At 46.1% G+C, this 15,624-nt stretch overlaps 1 protein-coding gene across 1 annotated transcript in view; it reads right to left on the reverse strand.

Moving 5' to 3' along the window:
- Positions 1 to 10,918: 10,918 nt before the first annotated feature.
- Positions 10,919 to 15,624, reverse strand: part of SVOPL (SVOP like) — a gene marked incomplete at its 3' end in the record, with an annotated part of 55,829 nt that continues 51,123 nt past the window's right edge. The window contains exons 15-16 of the mRNA XM_080701239.1: positions 15,236 to 15,311; positions 10,919 to 10,992 (exon numbers count right to left, since the gene is read on the reverse strand). Coding sequence (XP_080557365.1) covers positions 10,919 to 10,992; positions 15,236 to 15,311 — 150 coding nt within the window. The remainder of the gene's footprint in view (positions 10,993 to 15,235; positions 15,312 to 15,624) is intronic.

A 15,624-nucleotide genomic window follows, 5' to 3' on the forward strand; every position in this document is an offset into this window, starting at 1 on the left:
AATCTTATTTTCATTCTGACAGAGATACAAAAGATCTTTCTTCTGAGGACAGGCGTATTCTTAATGGGCCAATCTCAGCTAATTTAGATCCATTTATTCTTACATGCTCAGTGTTTTAGCATTGGGTGAACTGTCAAAGAAGGCAGCAGTGTTCAGGTAGAGCAGAAAATTGTTGTGCCATATACCAACCCAACATTTGACAAAATACACAGGAATATCTTTAGTTTGCCAAAGTAAACCTCTATTAATAAAACACTAAAATTAATGTTTGACTGGAGGGAGTTTTTCTTTTTAGGATGATAGAATAAAAAATACAGCTAAGTTGAAGAATTCCTTGGTTGTATTGCTGTCCATGAATTAAATGTAGAGGACTTGGTTAACTCTGTGTGGCATTACTTCCTAATATGGACAATTTGAAAATATTCTGTGGAAAATTCGCTGGATTTTGGGGTATTGCTAAAGATGGAAGGAGAAAATGACTTATTAGCAATAGCTTCCCATTTCCTCTGTAGACTTAGGTCTTGTCCATAATATGTCAATTATGTATTGTTAAAAATCACTTTTCTAAGTATGTGATACATGGTGATGTTTGTTGTTGTGTTGGTTTGAATATACATTTGACATTTGTTCTCCAAAGACTATTTGAACAAATTTTGATACCAATATAAATGCCTTTATGTCTGTTTTTGCTCCAGCATCTTTTGCCCAGCAGCTCTGGAGCGTTTGTTAATAAGCGTATTGTTGGCATCTTAGAATACTGCTTTTCTCATGGTTTGTTCTCCCATACTTGTCTCCTTAGCTAAAACATAACGACACAGGTAAATTATTTTGAGAATCATCAGTAAGCGAGGTAGGGCTTAAGAGAGAGAAATACGATTTCCTAAATGTATCTGAGCCAGAATTTCTGTTAATGAACCCACGGCGGCGGCGTCACACTCAGCTGCCACTTTACCCTTTAGAATGGTGTTTCTCTTGCCGTCTTTTGCGGAGTGAAAGGCACTTGAGAGCCACCATCCTGTAATTTTGTGTCCTGATATAAGTTATCATATTAAAGGCAAACGGCTTTAGTTTCTCTCTTCCCAGAGCCCTTTTGTAACGGTCTCTAAGTCCTGTGACCTTATTAACAAGTGCCTGTGTGCCCAGCTGGATCCCAACTAAATAGTCCTGAAATTCTATTTTAATAGAAGCTAGGAAACCAGCCTCATTGTGTCCCATACTCATTGTGAAAGCACTCCCCGCCCCCTACGGAAGGGCAGTGTGATGCCAGGCAACAGCCTAAATTTACACACGTGGGTATCTGACTAAGAACTGGGAGACATCCCTCTGGATTTGCACCTGACCCTGGACTATAGTAGCAGAACCCACCTGGCTGAGTGTGATCGTACCTTTGGCATGGCCGATGAATGGGCAGTCCATATAAAAGCCAGGATTTATTAAATTTTAACTCAACAATGGCTTCCTCATCCAGGCCTTGTCTTTCTGGCAGTGAGGAAACCGAAGGACCCGATGGCTTATATGGCCATGGTATGAGCATAAACGGACTGCAGTATGCCGTAAGAAATGCGGAGTGTCTCTTTACACCAGGCTCTTGTCAAATGAATTAACAGGCTTGATGCATCTTTTCCAAACGGCAGTGTAGGAGAGTGGAATGTGCTAGAAGAAAAGGAAACTGTCTTCCCCTTATGGTAGCTGTGCTTTTCTAAGCCTTGTTACTGCCACACAACAGTATAGATGTAGTTTAGTGATGCTTTCAGAAGGTTAACTAAGCCAGGCATGGTGGTACATGCTTGTCATTTCAGTACTCAGGAGGCTGAGACACGAGGATTGCAGGTTTGTGGCCAGACTTGGCAACTTGTGAGGCCCTTTACAACTTAGTGAGACCCTGTTTCAGGAATAAAGAATAAAAAATAGGGCTGGGGTGTGTAGTTCAGAGGTAAAATGTCCTTGGGTTCAATCCTCATATGGCAAAAAAAAAAAAAAGTTAACTAAACCAGGTGTGGTGGTTCACACCTGTGGTCTCAACATTTGGGAGGCTGAGATGGGAGGATTGCAGATTCACGGCCAGCATCAGCAACTTAGGCCCTTGGCCACTTAGTAAGAAATAAAAATAGGGCTGGAGGTGTAGCTCAGTGGTAGAAGGCTCCTGGGTTCAATCCCTAGTAACACACACACACACACACACACACACACACACACACACACACGGTTAACTCCACAGTCAGAGGGTGAGTATATAGCTAATTGCTCCATTTATGAATCCGCATTTCAGTGCTCTCTGCTGTGCAGTGCTTAAACTTTTAAATCTGACTTCCTTGAAGAGACCATGAAAGGAAAGGGGGAGCGCCTCCTTTTCCGGAAGCATATTCCAAATTACTGTGAATCCCAAAAGGAAGTAATTCTGCATGTGAAAGAAAGATTTTAAGGTTTGAAGATACACTCGTTTTCTGTTTGTATTTGTTATGAAGGAGAGAAATCAAGTGATCTGATGGGCCACAGAAGCGGTATACATGAGCCTGAATTCTGCCTTCTAATTTCCTGTGGAGCGCCTCCTCCCACGTAACCATGTACATATTTTTCAAAGTATTTCATATACTCATGTAAATTAATAGTTGATGGCTTACCAACACTTACTGCGCCTTCCTCTTGGGTGGGAATTTACATGCAGGTGATTCATGCTTCTGGGATCCAGCCAGTCAGATCACAGACTTCTCCATGAAGGGTATCTGAGGCGATAGTCCTCAGATTTTTTATTATTATTATTTTGGGGGCAGACTGGTGCTTTGATTTTAATAAAAATTAACTTTGATGGATTTTTGCTGTGAATATTTCACCACCACAGAAAAGCCTCAATGGAACAGTTGATGAATTGCCGCCTTTTGTGCTGCTCCAGTTCCACCATTAACACGTAGAGGGTATGATCTTCTCGTCCAGAAATAATGAGAGAACAGGTTTTTAATTCTAACACATGCATTTTATCAGCCTTAAAAGATAAGCAAGAGTTGGGCATGGTGGCGCACGCTTGTAATCCCCGCGCTTGGGAGGCTGAGACAGGAGGATCACACAGGTTCAAAGTCGACCTCAGCTACTTAGTGAGGCTCTCAGCAACTTAGTGAGACCCTGTTTCCAAATAATATATATAATGGGTCTGGGAGTGTAGCCCAAAGGTAAAAACCCCCTGGGTTCCATCCCTAGTACCACAAAAAAAAAAAAAAAGAAAAAGAAAAATGGCTGGGTTTACATCTTGACCTTGGGTGATTTTCCTAAGTTTATCATAATTAGCCACTTAATGGGAAACAGCCCACATGCCATCAAGAAGGCAGAGTATCATATGGTCATATGGTCGCTCTTTTTTTTTTTTTTTTTTTGTGGTGCTGGGGATGGAACCCTTCTCCAGGCTACACTTCCAGACCTATTTTATATTTTTATTTGGAACATAAGAAGTAGAGTGAGTGATTAATACCTTTGGTCAGTGTTATCCTCCCTGAAAGTAGGAGAACCCACTGTGCTACCAATAATTCCACTCATCTGAAACATGCCGGGGACAGGTTGGGGGAGGAGGTGGAGTGGATACTTTCATGAGCCACTTTGAACATTTATCTAAATTAATTTCACCCATAAAGCTTGAGAAGCTTTAGTACTTAAGGATTATAACCAGTGTGTGTGTGTGTGTGTGTGTGTGTGTGTGTGTGTGTGTGTGTGTGTGTGTTTTACTAGTGGTGGAACCCAAGGGCTTTTCTACCTCTGGGCTATACTCCCATACGCCCAGTTTATTTTATACTTTATTTGGAAACAGGGTTTTACTAAGTTGCTGAGAGCCTCACTCAGTAGCTGAGGCTGGCTTCGAAACTGTCATCCTCCTGTCCCAGCCTCCCAAGCTCTGGGATTTCAAGCATGTGCCACCACGCCCAGTTTATAACCAATTTTTAAAAAGTCACTTTCAACCGGGCGTGGTGGCACACGCTTGTAATCCCTCCCTGCGCTTGGGAGGCAGACACAGGAGGATCACACAGGTTCAAAGCCAGCCTTGCTGGCTTAAGAGATCCTATTTCCAAATAAAATATAAAATAGGTCTGGGAGTGTAGCCCGGAGGTAGAAGGGTTCCATTGCCAGTACCACCAAAAAAAAAAAAAAAAAAAAAAAAAAAAAAAAAATCAGAGCTGGGCATGGTAGCACATGCCTCTAATCCTAGCATTTGGGAGGCTGAGACAGGATCAAAGTTCAAGGCCAGCCTCAGCTACTTAGGCCCTTTGCAACTCAGTGAGACCCTGTTTCAAAATAAAGAATAAAAAATAGGGCTGAGGGTGTAGCTCAGAGGTAGAATTACCTCAAAAAAATTTATTAATGAGAGTGTTTAAAAAGCCCGTCATGAAAAAAGTTCAAAGTAAAAGGTTTGCCCTACTGAAGGGGTTTTTGCCATTGTAAACTGTTATTTAAAGAAGTCAAATTGTCTTCTATATATAAAACAAAATTAATCTCTATATCCTAGTATATACAGCAACATGACTAAAGAGATTCTAATATTGGTGTGTGTGTGTGTGGTAGTAGTGACTGACCCTACCACACCTATACCTCCTAGCTACACTCCAGCCTCTTTATCTTTTTGTTTCTAAACAGGGACTTGCTAGGTTGTTGCAAGTTTTGCTAAATTGCTGAGGCTGGCCTGTGTTTCTCCTGTCTCAACCTCTCATGGGAGAAGGACTTACAGACATGAACTACCACCACACCCAGCTAATTTTAGTACCCAATCAGTACTGTCGGTCTTTTCGGGAGCCTGTGAAACTAATACAGAAAAGTTTTTACAGGTGAATGACTTGAAATGTGTTGGCTCTCATTTCTACTAGGCTAATTCTGGTAAGTATGTATGCTAAGCAGCCTACATGAGTTACCAAGGATTTTCAGATTGGGTATTCAGTCAAAATCTATGTTAATAGAGTTTGCTGTGATCTCAAATCCTTGGGAGATTTGTATCCGTTTTGTGTTGGTTGAAGTGTTCAGTTCCTGATAGCCTGTGATTTAAGTAGAGATTGGTGCTGTCTTCAGCTTTGGGATTTTCAGTTATAATTTATAATGTGTCATCTAGCTAACTCAAAAATACAACCAAGACTCCTTTGCATCAATATATTTTGGCCTTTTTGTTTTTGTTTTGGGGGCTTGTAACATTGAAATTCAGTCAGGGGTCGCAAAGCAGGCAAAATCCAGCAAAGGAGTGTGATCCCAGGCCCCCTTTTATTGTCTGTCACTACCGGTCGAAGTCTGCAGACAGATATTGAGGGGCATGGCCTGGGGTCTATCGGTCAGCTGAGTCACCCCACAAAGAAAGTGAGGTTATTTACGTAGCCTGGGTCTCGAGGTGGGGCTTGCACGGTGGGAGAACGCCAGTCCTCTCGTGACTTCTGGAGTCTGCTCCACGGTATCTGGTCCTCTTGTGACATCTGGAGTCTGCCCCATCTCTGTTTCTGGCTTCCAGGGTTCTGCCTCCTGTCTCAACTGCAGGATCCCATGATGGGAGGGGGAGGGACGCACAGAGGGACCCACCCAACCTATCATCCCTAACTTTTGGTGATACTTGTCGATGACCGAGTCAATAACGAGTTCCTGCTGTCAGAGGGGATGTTGTGATGGGGCCCCTTGTCCAGGAGAGGTCGGGTCGTTCGAAAGTGGGCAGGTGGGAGTATGGCTGAAGCAGGAGTTGATTAAAGGTTACCCTGGACAGTTTGATAATGCACATTTGAATGAACTTTAGCAGAAGAGGCTATCAAAAAGAAAAGGCAGCCGGGCATGGTGGCACACGCTTGTAATCCGTGTGCTTGGGAGGCGGAGACAGGATCATGCTGGTTCAGAGCCAGCCTCGCTGGCTTAAGAGACCCTGTTTCCAAATAAAAAAATATAAAATAGGTCTGGGAGTGTAGCCCGGAGGTAGAAGGGCTTCCAGGAACCCCAGCACCACTTAAAAAAAAAAAAAAAAAAGAAAAGGAAAGGCAAATCATGATAATTGGTCCCAGGAGGGGAAGTAGCCCAGCAGCTCCCGGCCCTAGGACCATTCTAGATATGAGGTAGACTGTCCATACTGGGTTCTTAGATCCTCATTTAACTGGTCAGAGTTTGGGCCTCTGCTAGGCCAGTTTTATTAATGTAATAGCATTTTTCCCTGAGGAAGAGACAAACACCACCCTTTTTCAGCAGTGAGTAAATCCAAAGCCCATGTATTTGGGAGGTCTACCCTACCAAGGGAGGTAATTTGTCGCTGAAGGGAGGCCAAAGAGGAGGTTGTAGATATGAGAGCCACTTTAAGTCGCTTCTACTTGTGTTAGGCAGTATGGGTCAGTCTGGTCAAATGGAAAACATGCTATTGGGTCAGGAACATCCGTATCTGACATCCAGAGAGAGGGAGAGGGAGAGGGGAGAGAAGAGAGAGAAGAACGAACTGCGCTGATCACACCTTATGGTCAGTCCAGTGTTTTGTGGAGGGCAGTAAATAGGTCCCCTGTGCCATGAATTTCCAGACATAAACAGGTGGGCCTGATAAAATAAAAATATTAAAGAGAATTATGCTGAGAAAAACAGATTAGTGGGCCCCAACACTGTACAGAATTTGTCATGAGGCTGTTGTAATGAAGCCCTTCTTAGCCAAGTAAAGTGATGCCCTTTAGGGTCCCCCAGGAGTTTGGCTGCATTCGATGTTGTGAGGACCACTGTAAAGGCCCAGTCCACCATGTTGGGTGATGTCTTGGTTGAAGCAACTTGAGGAGGACTTGGTCTCCCGGCTTAAGGGCCTCGGCTGCTGGGTGTGAAGCCACTTCTTCAGTCCCACACTGGGAAAGATACCAGTCAGCGTGTTCCCGAAGGAGGTGCCTTTCCTGACAACTGCGGTCAATATGGGATGTGGAGCTTCCAAGAAATGCTAAGGGCCTGTGCCACCTGTTGAGTAATCTTAGAAATAAAAGCTGGTCCACTATCAGACTGTAAGGAATTATGGAGTCCAAACCGAGGGATGATGTCTGAGCATAGAGCATTGGCCACTGTGCTGGCTGTCTTGTCCTTTGAGGGGAAAGCCTCTACCCAACCTGTTAGGGTGTCGTGTCAACCATGGTAAGAAGATATTTTAGTTTTTTGTGAGGGGGCATATGAGTGAAATCAGTTTGCCAGTCCTGCCCTGGCAAATGTCCTCTCATTTGGTGGGTAGAAAAAAAAAGGGACGAAGGCCTCCTTAGAGAAAAACGGCATCACAAGTAGAACAGGAGGCACTGACTTTACTAAATTAGCTGTTGCAAGAGGGGAGAATAGAACAGTTTAGGAAATGTTTAAGTGCCGTAGGCCCAATGTGTAGGGAATTATGTTTTAGGTTAATGACCGGTTCAGCCTGAGCCTCGGCCAGGGCAATTTTGTCATAAGCCATGGGCAGGAGGGCTTACCATTGATCCCCTGTACTAGAGAAGGAAAACTGTTACCGAAAAAGGATGGAAGGACTTAATAGGTAGCTTTCGTATCAACCAAAAAAGATATTGGCTTACCCACTACCTTAGAGTGACCCTGGGCTCTGCAAGGATGATCGGGATTGATGAGTCTGGGAGCCATCAGTCTTAGGCCAGGCCAAGTAGGGCCAGCGGTGGGGTCTGGTCTGGAAGGGTGGTCCCCTGTGTTGAGGCACCTGGGGCTCACCACTTTTCCAAGGGCAATCACTGTTCCAGTGGGCCTCCTGGCTGCATGGTGTGTGTGGTTGAGGTTAGTGCTTAGCCCAGTGTCCTTCCTTGCCGCATTTGAGGCAGGCTCCTGGAGGTAGTTGTTGTTTCTGTCCTCCACCCCTTGGTGGCGCTTGTCCAGAGGGCTGAGCTTCCACCACTGGCCACAGGACTGCTACCAAGGCTTGGGCTTGCAGATCTGCCTTTTGGCAAAGCTGGATTGCATGCTCCATTTCAAGCCTGTTCCTCTTGGGAATTAAAAACTTTAAATGTCATGTCACCAAATCTTGAATAGGGGTCTGAGGGCTGTCCTCTTTTAATTTTTTCCAAATGTCAAGGGCCAATTGCCCAATAAAATGGGTTGCCAACACCGCAGAACCCACCTCAGTAGATTAAGTGAGTATAGAGGGTGAAAGCCTCAGAAGCCAATTTAAAAAACGGCTGGGTTTTCATCTCAGCCTTGGGTGATTTCCTTATGTTTATCGTAGTTAACTGCCAATATTGGAAGCAGCCCACATATCATCAAGGAGGCATATGGTCTATTTTTTAATCCCTCACCCCCACCATTTGGGGCTCGCTGGTTATCCCAGTGGGGATCTTCAGAAGGGAGGGAGGGCAGGGTTAGTCAAATGGGCCTGGTCGCCCATTCTTAGGCGGCCTTGAAGATACGATCCCATGCATCAGGAGTTGAAGCAGAGATGAAAACAACATGGAAGATCTTACCATGTGAGATCGCATCCTTGAATAATATATTTAAATTTCTTAATAAAACTGGATGGATTGGCAGGAAAAGAACCCAGTTTTCTTTCAATTTGAGCAAGGTCCAGGAGGGAGACAGGGCCATGGTCTACGCCCTCCACACTGGTCACCTCGCAGAGCAGGGCCAAGAGAGAAGGGGGGGTCCTTGGAGCGGGTATGGTGACAAAGGGGAAGGCAATGGGGAGGTAAGGTTGGTCCCTTAGGGGAGGTTGGTGGGGGAGGAGTGGCTTAGGGTGAGAGGCCAGCTCAGGGTGGGAGGTGGTCAGGGCGGTAAGAGATCCTGGAGTCAGTAATGGAATCAGAAGATAGCTCCTGTAACTTGGCAAAGTCACAAGATGGCAACTGTTACTCAGCAGAATTAGAAAATGGCGGCTGACGGGGGTGAGGGGTTGGAGTTTGGGAGGTGTCCCGAGCCAGTAGGACTTGAGCAGTGGAACAGTGGGAACAAAGAGGGGGACAGGAGAGCAGGAAAAAGAAGGCCTGGACATCAAGGACTTCTGGCCGTTCACTAGACCACTTACACGGGTGGCTGAGATCAGTCAGGATGTTAAAATCCAGAGTTCTGTTTTGGGGGCCACTGAGAACCATTATCCAATTCGTACTGAGGCCTTGCTGTATTGTAATAGAAACAAAGGCACCCAAGGCATAAACCTTCCAATAGCCCAGAGTCTGGAGACTAGCGAGGAAACAACACAGTGGGGACTGGGAATCTGTTCTGGAATTTTGGCTTCCCATGTCTGGTCCGTGGGCGAGAACAAAGAACAGGAGACAGCTGTCCCCGTTATCCTGATAACGTCCAGGAACGGGGCCAAGAGGATGGGAGGGATGTTTACTCTCCCTTCTCAGGGCCGTAGGAACCAAGAGGATGGTAGGGATTTCTCCACTGCCTTCTCAAGGCCAGAGGACATCCTGGTTGTCCAGAAGCAACTCTGATGTGGCCATACATTTAGACAAACAGAAGCCAGAGGCGAGAAGCTGGAGGTGATGGCCTGCTGACCAGAGGAAGGGAAGGGAGCTCACCCTGTCCAAGAGTAGTTGTCAAATTAAGGGTTGGAGAGACCAGGTTCCTGGGACTAGAGAGGAACTTCCCTCAGAGGCCCGGTGGAACCACTGAGGAGTCACAGGGTCCCAGGGAGGGGTTAAAAAATAATAAACCCTCCTGGATTTTGGCACCAGATGTAACATTGAACTGGAGTCAGGGGTCGCAAAGGAGGCAAAATCCAGCAAAGTAGTGTGATACCAGGCTCTTTTGTATTAAATTGTCTGTCATCCCCAGGTGAGGTCTGTAGACCGATATGGGGGAGGGGGAATTGGTCAGCAGAGTCACACTGCAGAGAGGAAGTGAGGGTATTTGTTTATCTGGGCTCTTGGGTGGGGCTAGCCCGGTGGGAGAACGCCGATCCTCTCATGACATCTGGAGTCTGCCCGGCGACATCTGGTCCTCTGGCAACATCTGGAGTCTGCCCCATCTCTGCTGCTGGCTTCCGGGGTTCTGCCTCCTGTCTCAGCTGTAGGATCCTGTGATGGGAGGGGGAGGGACCTGACCTATCAGTTGTCTTTTGTTTGGGGTTGTTACTGTTTTTTGGTGCTGGAAATTGAACCTAGAGGCATTCTGCCTCCAAGAAATACCTCAGAACTTTTTAATTTTGAAATAGTCTTGGCTGGCCTCAAATCTGTGATCCTCTGGTCTCAGCCTTCCAACTACTGGGATTACAGATGTGTACCATCACACCTGGCTCTTAATTCTAACTGGACTTTAAGTTTGTTGTTTGCCTATTGACCAAATTCAACACATGGCCTGCTTTTGTTTACACTGAAATCTAAGAGTGTTTTAGATGTGTGATAGCCCCACCTGTAGCTCACAAAGCCTAAAATACAATTGGCTCACTATATCCATGACTTCTGCATCTGTGGATTCAACCAATTCCAGATTAAAAAAAAAAATACTTGAAGAAAAAGTCTGTCCTAGACCCATACCAACTTCCTTGTCATTATTTGCTACATAGCATTCATATTGTATTAGGTATTACAAATGGTCTAGCTTAAAGTATATGGAAAGACATACATGTGTTATGTCATAAACTGCCATCCTATATAAGCGACTTGAGCTCCGAGGAGTTTGGTATGTGCCAATAGAAGCCTTTATTAGCTGGCCAGTGCAGTGCCCTCAGTCCAGAAGTCTGGCTGGAGAGGTGCACCTATCAGCCATGGGGAGGGGTTTATAAAGGGAAAACCCACAAACAGGTGGCCCAGCCACAATGTTACAGAAGCAAGAACTTGTGGTTAGCCTAACTTTCAACTTAGTTACACACCTGCTGGAGAATGATATAGAACAGCATGGCTGTTAATGACAAAATGAGGCACTTTAGTTTTTACATTCCTCACTGGTTTGAGTTACTTATAAATAAATCTTTATATGGTATCTTCATCTTCTTTATCTTCTGAAGCAGTCAGATTTGTACATTGGGTCTGTAACATCGTTAACTTGACATCCTGTATGCGCTGTTGTACAATTTGCTAATACAGTTGATCAGGCTGGGGGCAATGAGCAGGGCTAAAAACAGCAGGAATGGCGGGTTATGGCGCTGGCTAACGTGTGATCCAAGGGGACCACGCAAACATCCTCTCATACCAACTTCCATTGTTTTTCCAAGCCTTTTCTCCCTCTTTAAGCCTCTTTCTGACCATGGCTAAGCTGTCTTTTATGACCCCAGAGTGGTTTGTCCTCAAGCCATGCAGAGACCCCCTTGTGTTAGGAACAAAAGGTCAAGCCCTCTCTTATGTTTGGAGTATTTTTCCACCTACGTTTAAGAAGTCCCAAATACTCTCCTTGCCTCCCCGCTGGGATAATACACCTGGGGAGTAACATGAACAGTTATACAGAATTCCTCATGAGCCTCTACCTTGAACATTTGGAGTGAGATGCAGGGAGTTACACCTGACCAGCAAACCATACTCCATCGGGAGCCACGAGAAAACTTTCATCTGGGCCTATTGGGTGAGATATCTATGGTAGGACTGGCTATAAGGGGAGTCCTGCAAGTTTTTGTCTTATAACAAACCCTTTGTCCTTGGCGATCCCCGAGCGTTCATTTAGAGTCTGATCCCCAGTGACACTGGCTACTATGGAAAGCCTCCCCTTGTTGTGGTATTTCTTATGTTAGCCTTTGAAGGATTTGCCCCCATCCAGTATAGTACAGAGGTTCCAGATTTAGACATAGCCAACAGTCCTTGATATTATTTGGCTTGGTGGAGTTTAAGAACCTGAAAATAGCGTCTAAGGTATTTAAAGGGCCTCTGTTCTGGATGGGCGAGGACAAGATTAGGAAGGATTTTGCCTGCAGGAGCCAGGGCCCAAGTTGGGGAGAGTGGTCTAGTACTGGGGACCAGGGCTGGAGCCTCTTGTGATGGGAGGTAAGTGAGGCCGTAATTGCTGGTTTGGGCCTGTAGGATTCTTCGGTGGCTCAGGCTTGTGGTGCTGGGTAGTAATTTCAGTGCCAGAATCCAGTTCTAATAGGTAGAGGAGAAATCCCCAGGTTTTTCCTGACTCCCATATGGTGTATTGCCAGTTCCACTGTTTTACCTTGATTATGCGGGGATTACATCTGACAGGTAGGAGTTGCTCCGTGGATTATCTCCAGATATGAATCCTCCTGGCCCAGGATGCTGTGGTCTCACAGCCCCATTCCAGACAGTGATATTGGGATTGTCCCTCACAGCCAGGGTTTCCAACTGCAGGGCGGGCAAAATATTATACAGACTGGGGGTTTTACTTCTGGCCTGGGTAGCGATCCCCACAGCCCTTACAAAGACCTCCTTCTGTAGTTGAGAATCCCTGAAAAATGTCACACAGATCTACATTAAAGATAAGCTGTCCCATTATAAAGACAGTTTGGATTATTCTTCCACCCCAGTCTGTCTCAACTGCCTCCTGTGGTTTTGCAAGGAAGGTGGAGATTTGGTCCCAGACAGTTTCAATAGAGAAGAAACAAGTATTAGAAAAAATAGGAGAGACATGTCACATCAGGGTACAGGGGGTTTTTTACAAGTCTCATCTTAGTTGGTCGAGCGGTCTGCTGAACTGTCTGCTTATCCTTTGAGTCTTGGCCTGGAGTGGGCTTAATGCTCCAGTGGATCCAGGTTGACTTTCCTGCTACCTTTACTGAGGTTGGCATAGTCAGTACCACGATCCATGGACCAGTCCACTTAGGCTCCAGGGGGGATGAGGGCAGCTTCTAGATGTACATCTGGTCTCCCAGTTGGAACAGGTATAAAGTTGTTTGGACCCCGGTAGGAGCTCAGCTAGTGGCGACTGATGTCTTTATTTCAAACCGGATCTCCTGCAGGGCCTGTAAGGAATTAGATCATGATTAATACCATAAATAATGTTTTGCCAAAGTTTAGGGAGGATAGGAGGGGCCTCCCAAAGAGGATCTCCAACGGGGTGATTCTCCCGCACATACGGTGCACATCTCACACAGAAAAGGGCAAAAGCACGGAGTTCTGTCCAGCATTCGGAGTCTCTAAAGTTAGTTTAGTTAGGACTTCTTTTAGCATCCTGTTCATTCTTTCTACCTGCCCTGAACTCTGTGGTCTGTAAGCACAATGTAATTTCCAATTGATCTCTTAACAGCTTTGAAAATTTTTGAGTGACTTTGGCTGCAAAAGCTGGGCCATTACTGAACCCCATAGTTAAGGGTAAGCTAACCTGAGGAATGGTTTCTAACAGTATTTTCTTAACCTGTGCGGTCTCTGGGTAGGACATACCTCCACCCAGCCTGATTGTCCATGAAGATGAGGAGATACCTGTAGCGATACCTGCTAGATTTTACCTCTGTGAAGTCCACTTCCCAGTGTTCTCCAGGTGAGGTTCCTCTCAGCCAGTGAGGCTCTGAGGTTGGTGTGTGTCGCCAGGGGTTGACTCGTGCACATGCCAAACATTTGGTTACTTTGTCCTGGATTACTTTATGTAGCCCCTTAATGCAGTAGTCCTGTTTAAGGAGCTCATACAGCTTGGTTTCTCCCAGGTGGTTGGAACTATGCACCTGGTTAACAATGGTTTTTTTCTATCCCCTCAGGAATGAGAATTTCCCTGCAAGGGCATATGGCACAGCCGCTAGAGTCTATTTTTGTCACAGCTCCCCTTAATTTTCTGACATGTTGGTCTGAGTAATTTGGCTGAGGGGGAGGAACCAGTCAGGAATAGTGGGCAAAATGTGTAGAGGCCCCGCTGGTTCTAGGACCCCTTCTTTTGCTGTCTGTTTGGCCAAGTTGTTTCCTCGGGTCTCAGTGGAGTCTCCCTTTTGGTGGGCTCAACAGTGGATAATGGCCACCTCTTGGGGGAGCCAGATAGCTCCCAGGAGGGCTAGGATTTCAGGGATATTCTTGATTTCCCATCCTCCTGAAGTCAGGAGGCCCCTCTCTTTATATATAGCTCCTTGTCCACGGGCAATGGCAAAAGCATAATGAATGTCCGCATAGATATTAATGACCTTTCCCTTTCCATACCAAAGGGCCTGCATCCAAGCAACCAGCTCCACTTTTTGTGCCAAGGTCCCATGTGCCAGGGCTTATGCCCATGTTACCTTGTCTACCATCACACAGCTGCCCCATGTTACCGTGTCAACCATCACACAGCTGCCCCATGTTACCGTGTCGACCATCACACAGCTGCCCCATGTTACCTTGTCGACCATCACACAGCTGCCCCAGCATACTGAACACTGTTCAAGATGAAGCTGCTACCATCCGTGAAGAGGACCTCCCTCATCTGGTGGCTTCCAAGGTGAGTCCTTCGGGTCAGGTCTTGTCCCCTGGAACTCATTCAGAATCTCTTAGCAGTTATGCTCTGGTGCAGCAGTCTTACCATCTGGCAGCAGAGTGGCTGGGTTTAAGGCTGATGTGGAAAGGAATTTTACCGTTTGGGTATCAATGAGCAGAGTCTGGTAGTGAGTGGGCCGAGCATTGGAAATCCACTGGTCCAGGTGAGATGTGATGACAGTCTCTACTGCATGCGGGGCCACTATTTGGAATTCTTGACCCATAACCAGCTTAGAGGCTTCTTTGGCCAATAGGGCTGTAGCTGCCACAGCCCTTAGGCAATATGGCCATCCAGAAGCCTCATAGTCCAGTTGTTCAGAGAGATAAGCAACTGGTCTCTTCCAAGGCCCTAGGCTCTGTGTGCAAACCCCTTTGGCGACTCCCCCCTTTCTATCGACATGGAGTTGGAAGGGCTTGTCGAGGTTGGGGAGAATTAGAGCCGGCACCTGGGTCATGGCTCTCTTAAGAGTGTTAAAGTCCTCTTCCTCTGACTATTTTACTTCCTCCCCATTTCCCCGTGTGTCCTCATACAGTGGCTTGGCTATTTCTGCAAACCCAGGAACCCAGAGACAGCAGTATCCTGCTGCCCCCAAGAACTCTTGGACTTATAGGTTGGTAGTGGGCTGTAGAATCTGCACATGGTCAACTGAGAGGCTCCTGCTCCCTTTTTCCAAGCAGTAACCCAAGTATATAACTTGGGGGTGGTATATCTGTGGCTTTTTTGCTGATACTCTATAACTCAGTTCTTGTAAGGTCCTTAACAGGCTGAAGCTGGCTTTATAGCATTCAGACACGGTTCGAGCCACTAAAACTAAAGCATCTACCTATTATAACAACACAGTCTCTGGGTGGGCGTGCCAAAATGCCTGTAAGTCTTGGCGAGTTTTTGAACTCTTGGGGCAACCTGGTCCAGGTGAGTTGGCCTGAGAACCCCCTTCTAGGTCTGTCCATTCAAAAGCAAATAGAGGTTAACTCACCTTGGCCAAAGGTAGGCTGAAAAATACATCCTTTAAATCCAAGACAGAGCAGACAGGCTGGCTGGGCGGCAGAAGGCTAAGGAGAGTGTAAGGATTTAGCTTGGTAGGGTGGAGAGTTTCAACTCTCTTGTTTACCTCTCTCAGGTCCAGGACTGGCCAGAAGTCATCGGTGCCTGGCTTCTGGACAGGTAGCAAAGGGGGTGTTCCAGGGGATTTGTATAGGGTCAGGATACCAAACTCATGTCTCTTAATATGTTTGTTATTCCCCATCGTGCCTTCAGGTTAATTGGGGACTGCTTGACCCTCACTGGGGAAGCATTGCTGGCTAGCTGTACCAGGACTGGAGCTCGGTGTTCTGCTACCCCAGTGGTTGACTTCTGCCCAAACTC

The sequence above is a fragment of the Muscardinus avellanarius genome (assembly GCF_963383645.1).
Source record: "Muscardinus avellanarius genome assembly, chromosome: 9".
Lineage (NCBI taxonomy): Eukaryota > Metazoa > Chordata > Mammalia > Rodentia > Gliridae > Muscardinus > Muscardinus avellanarius.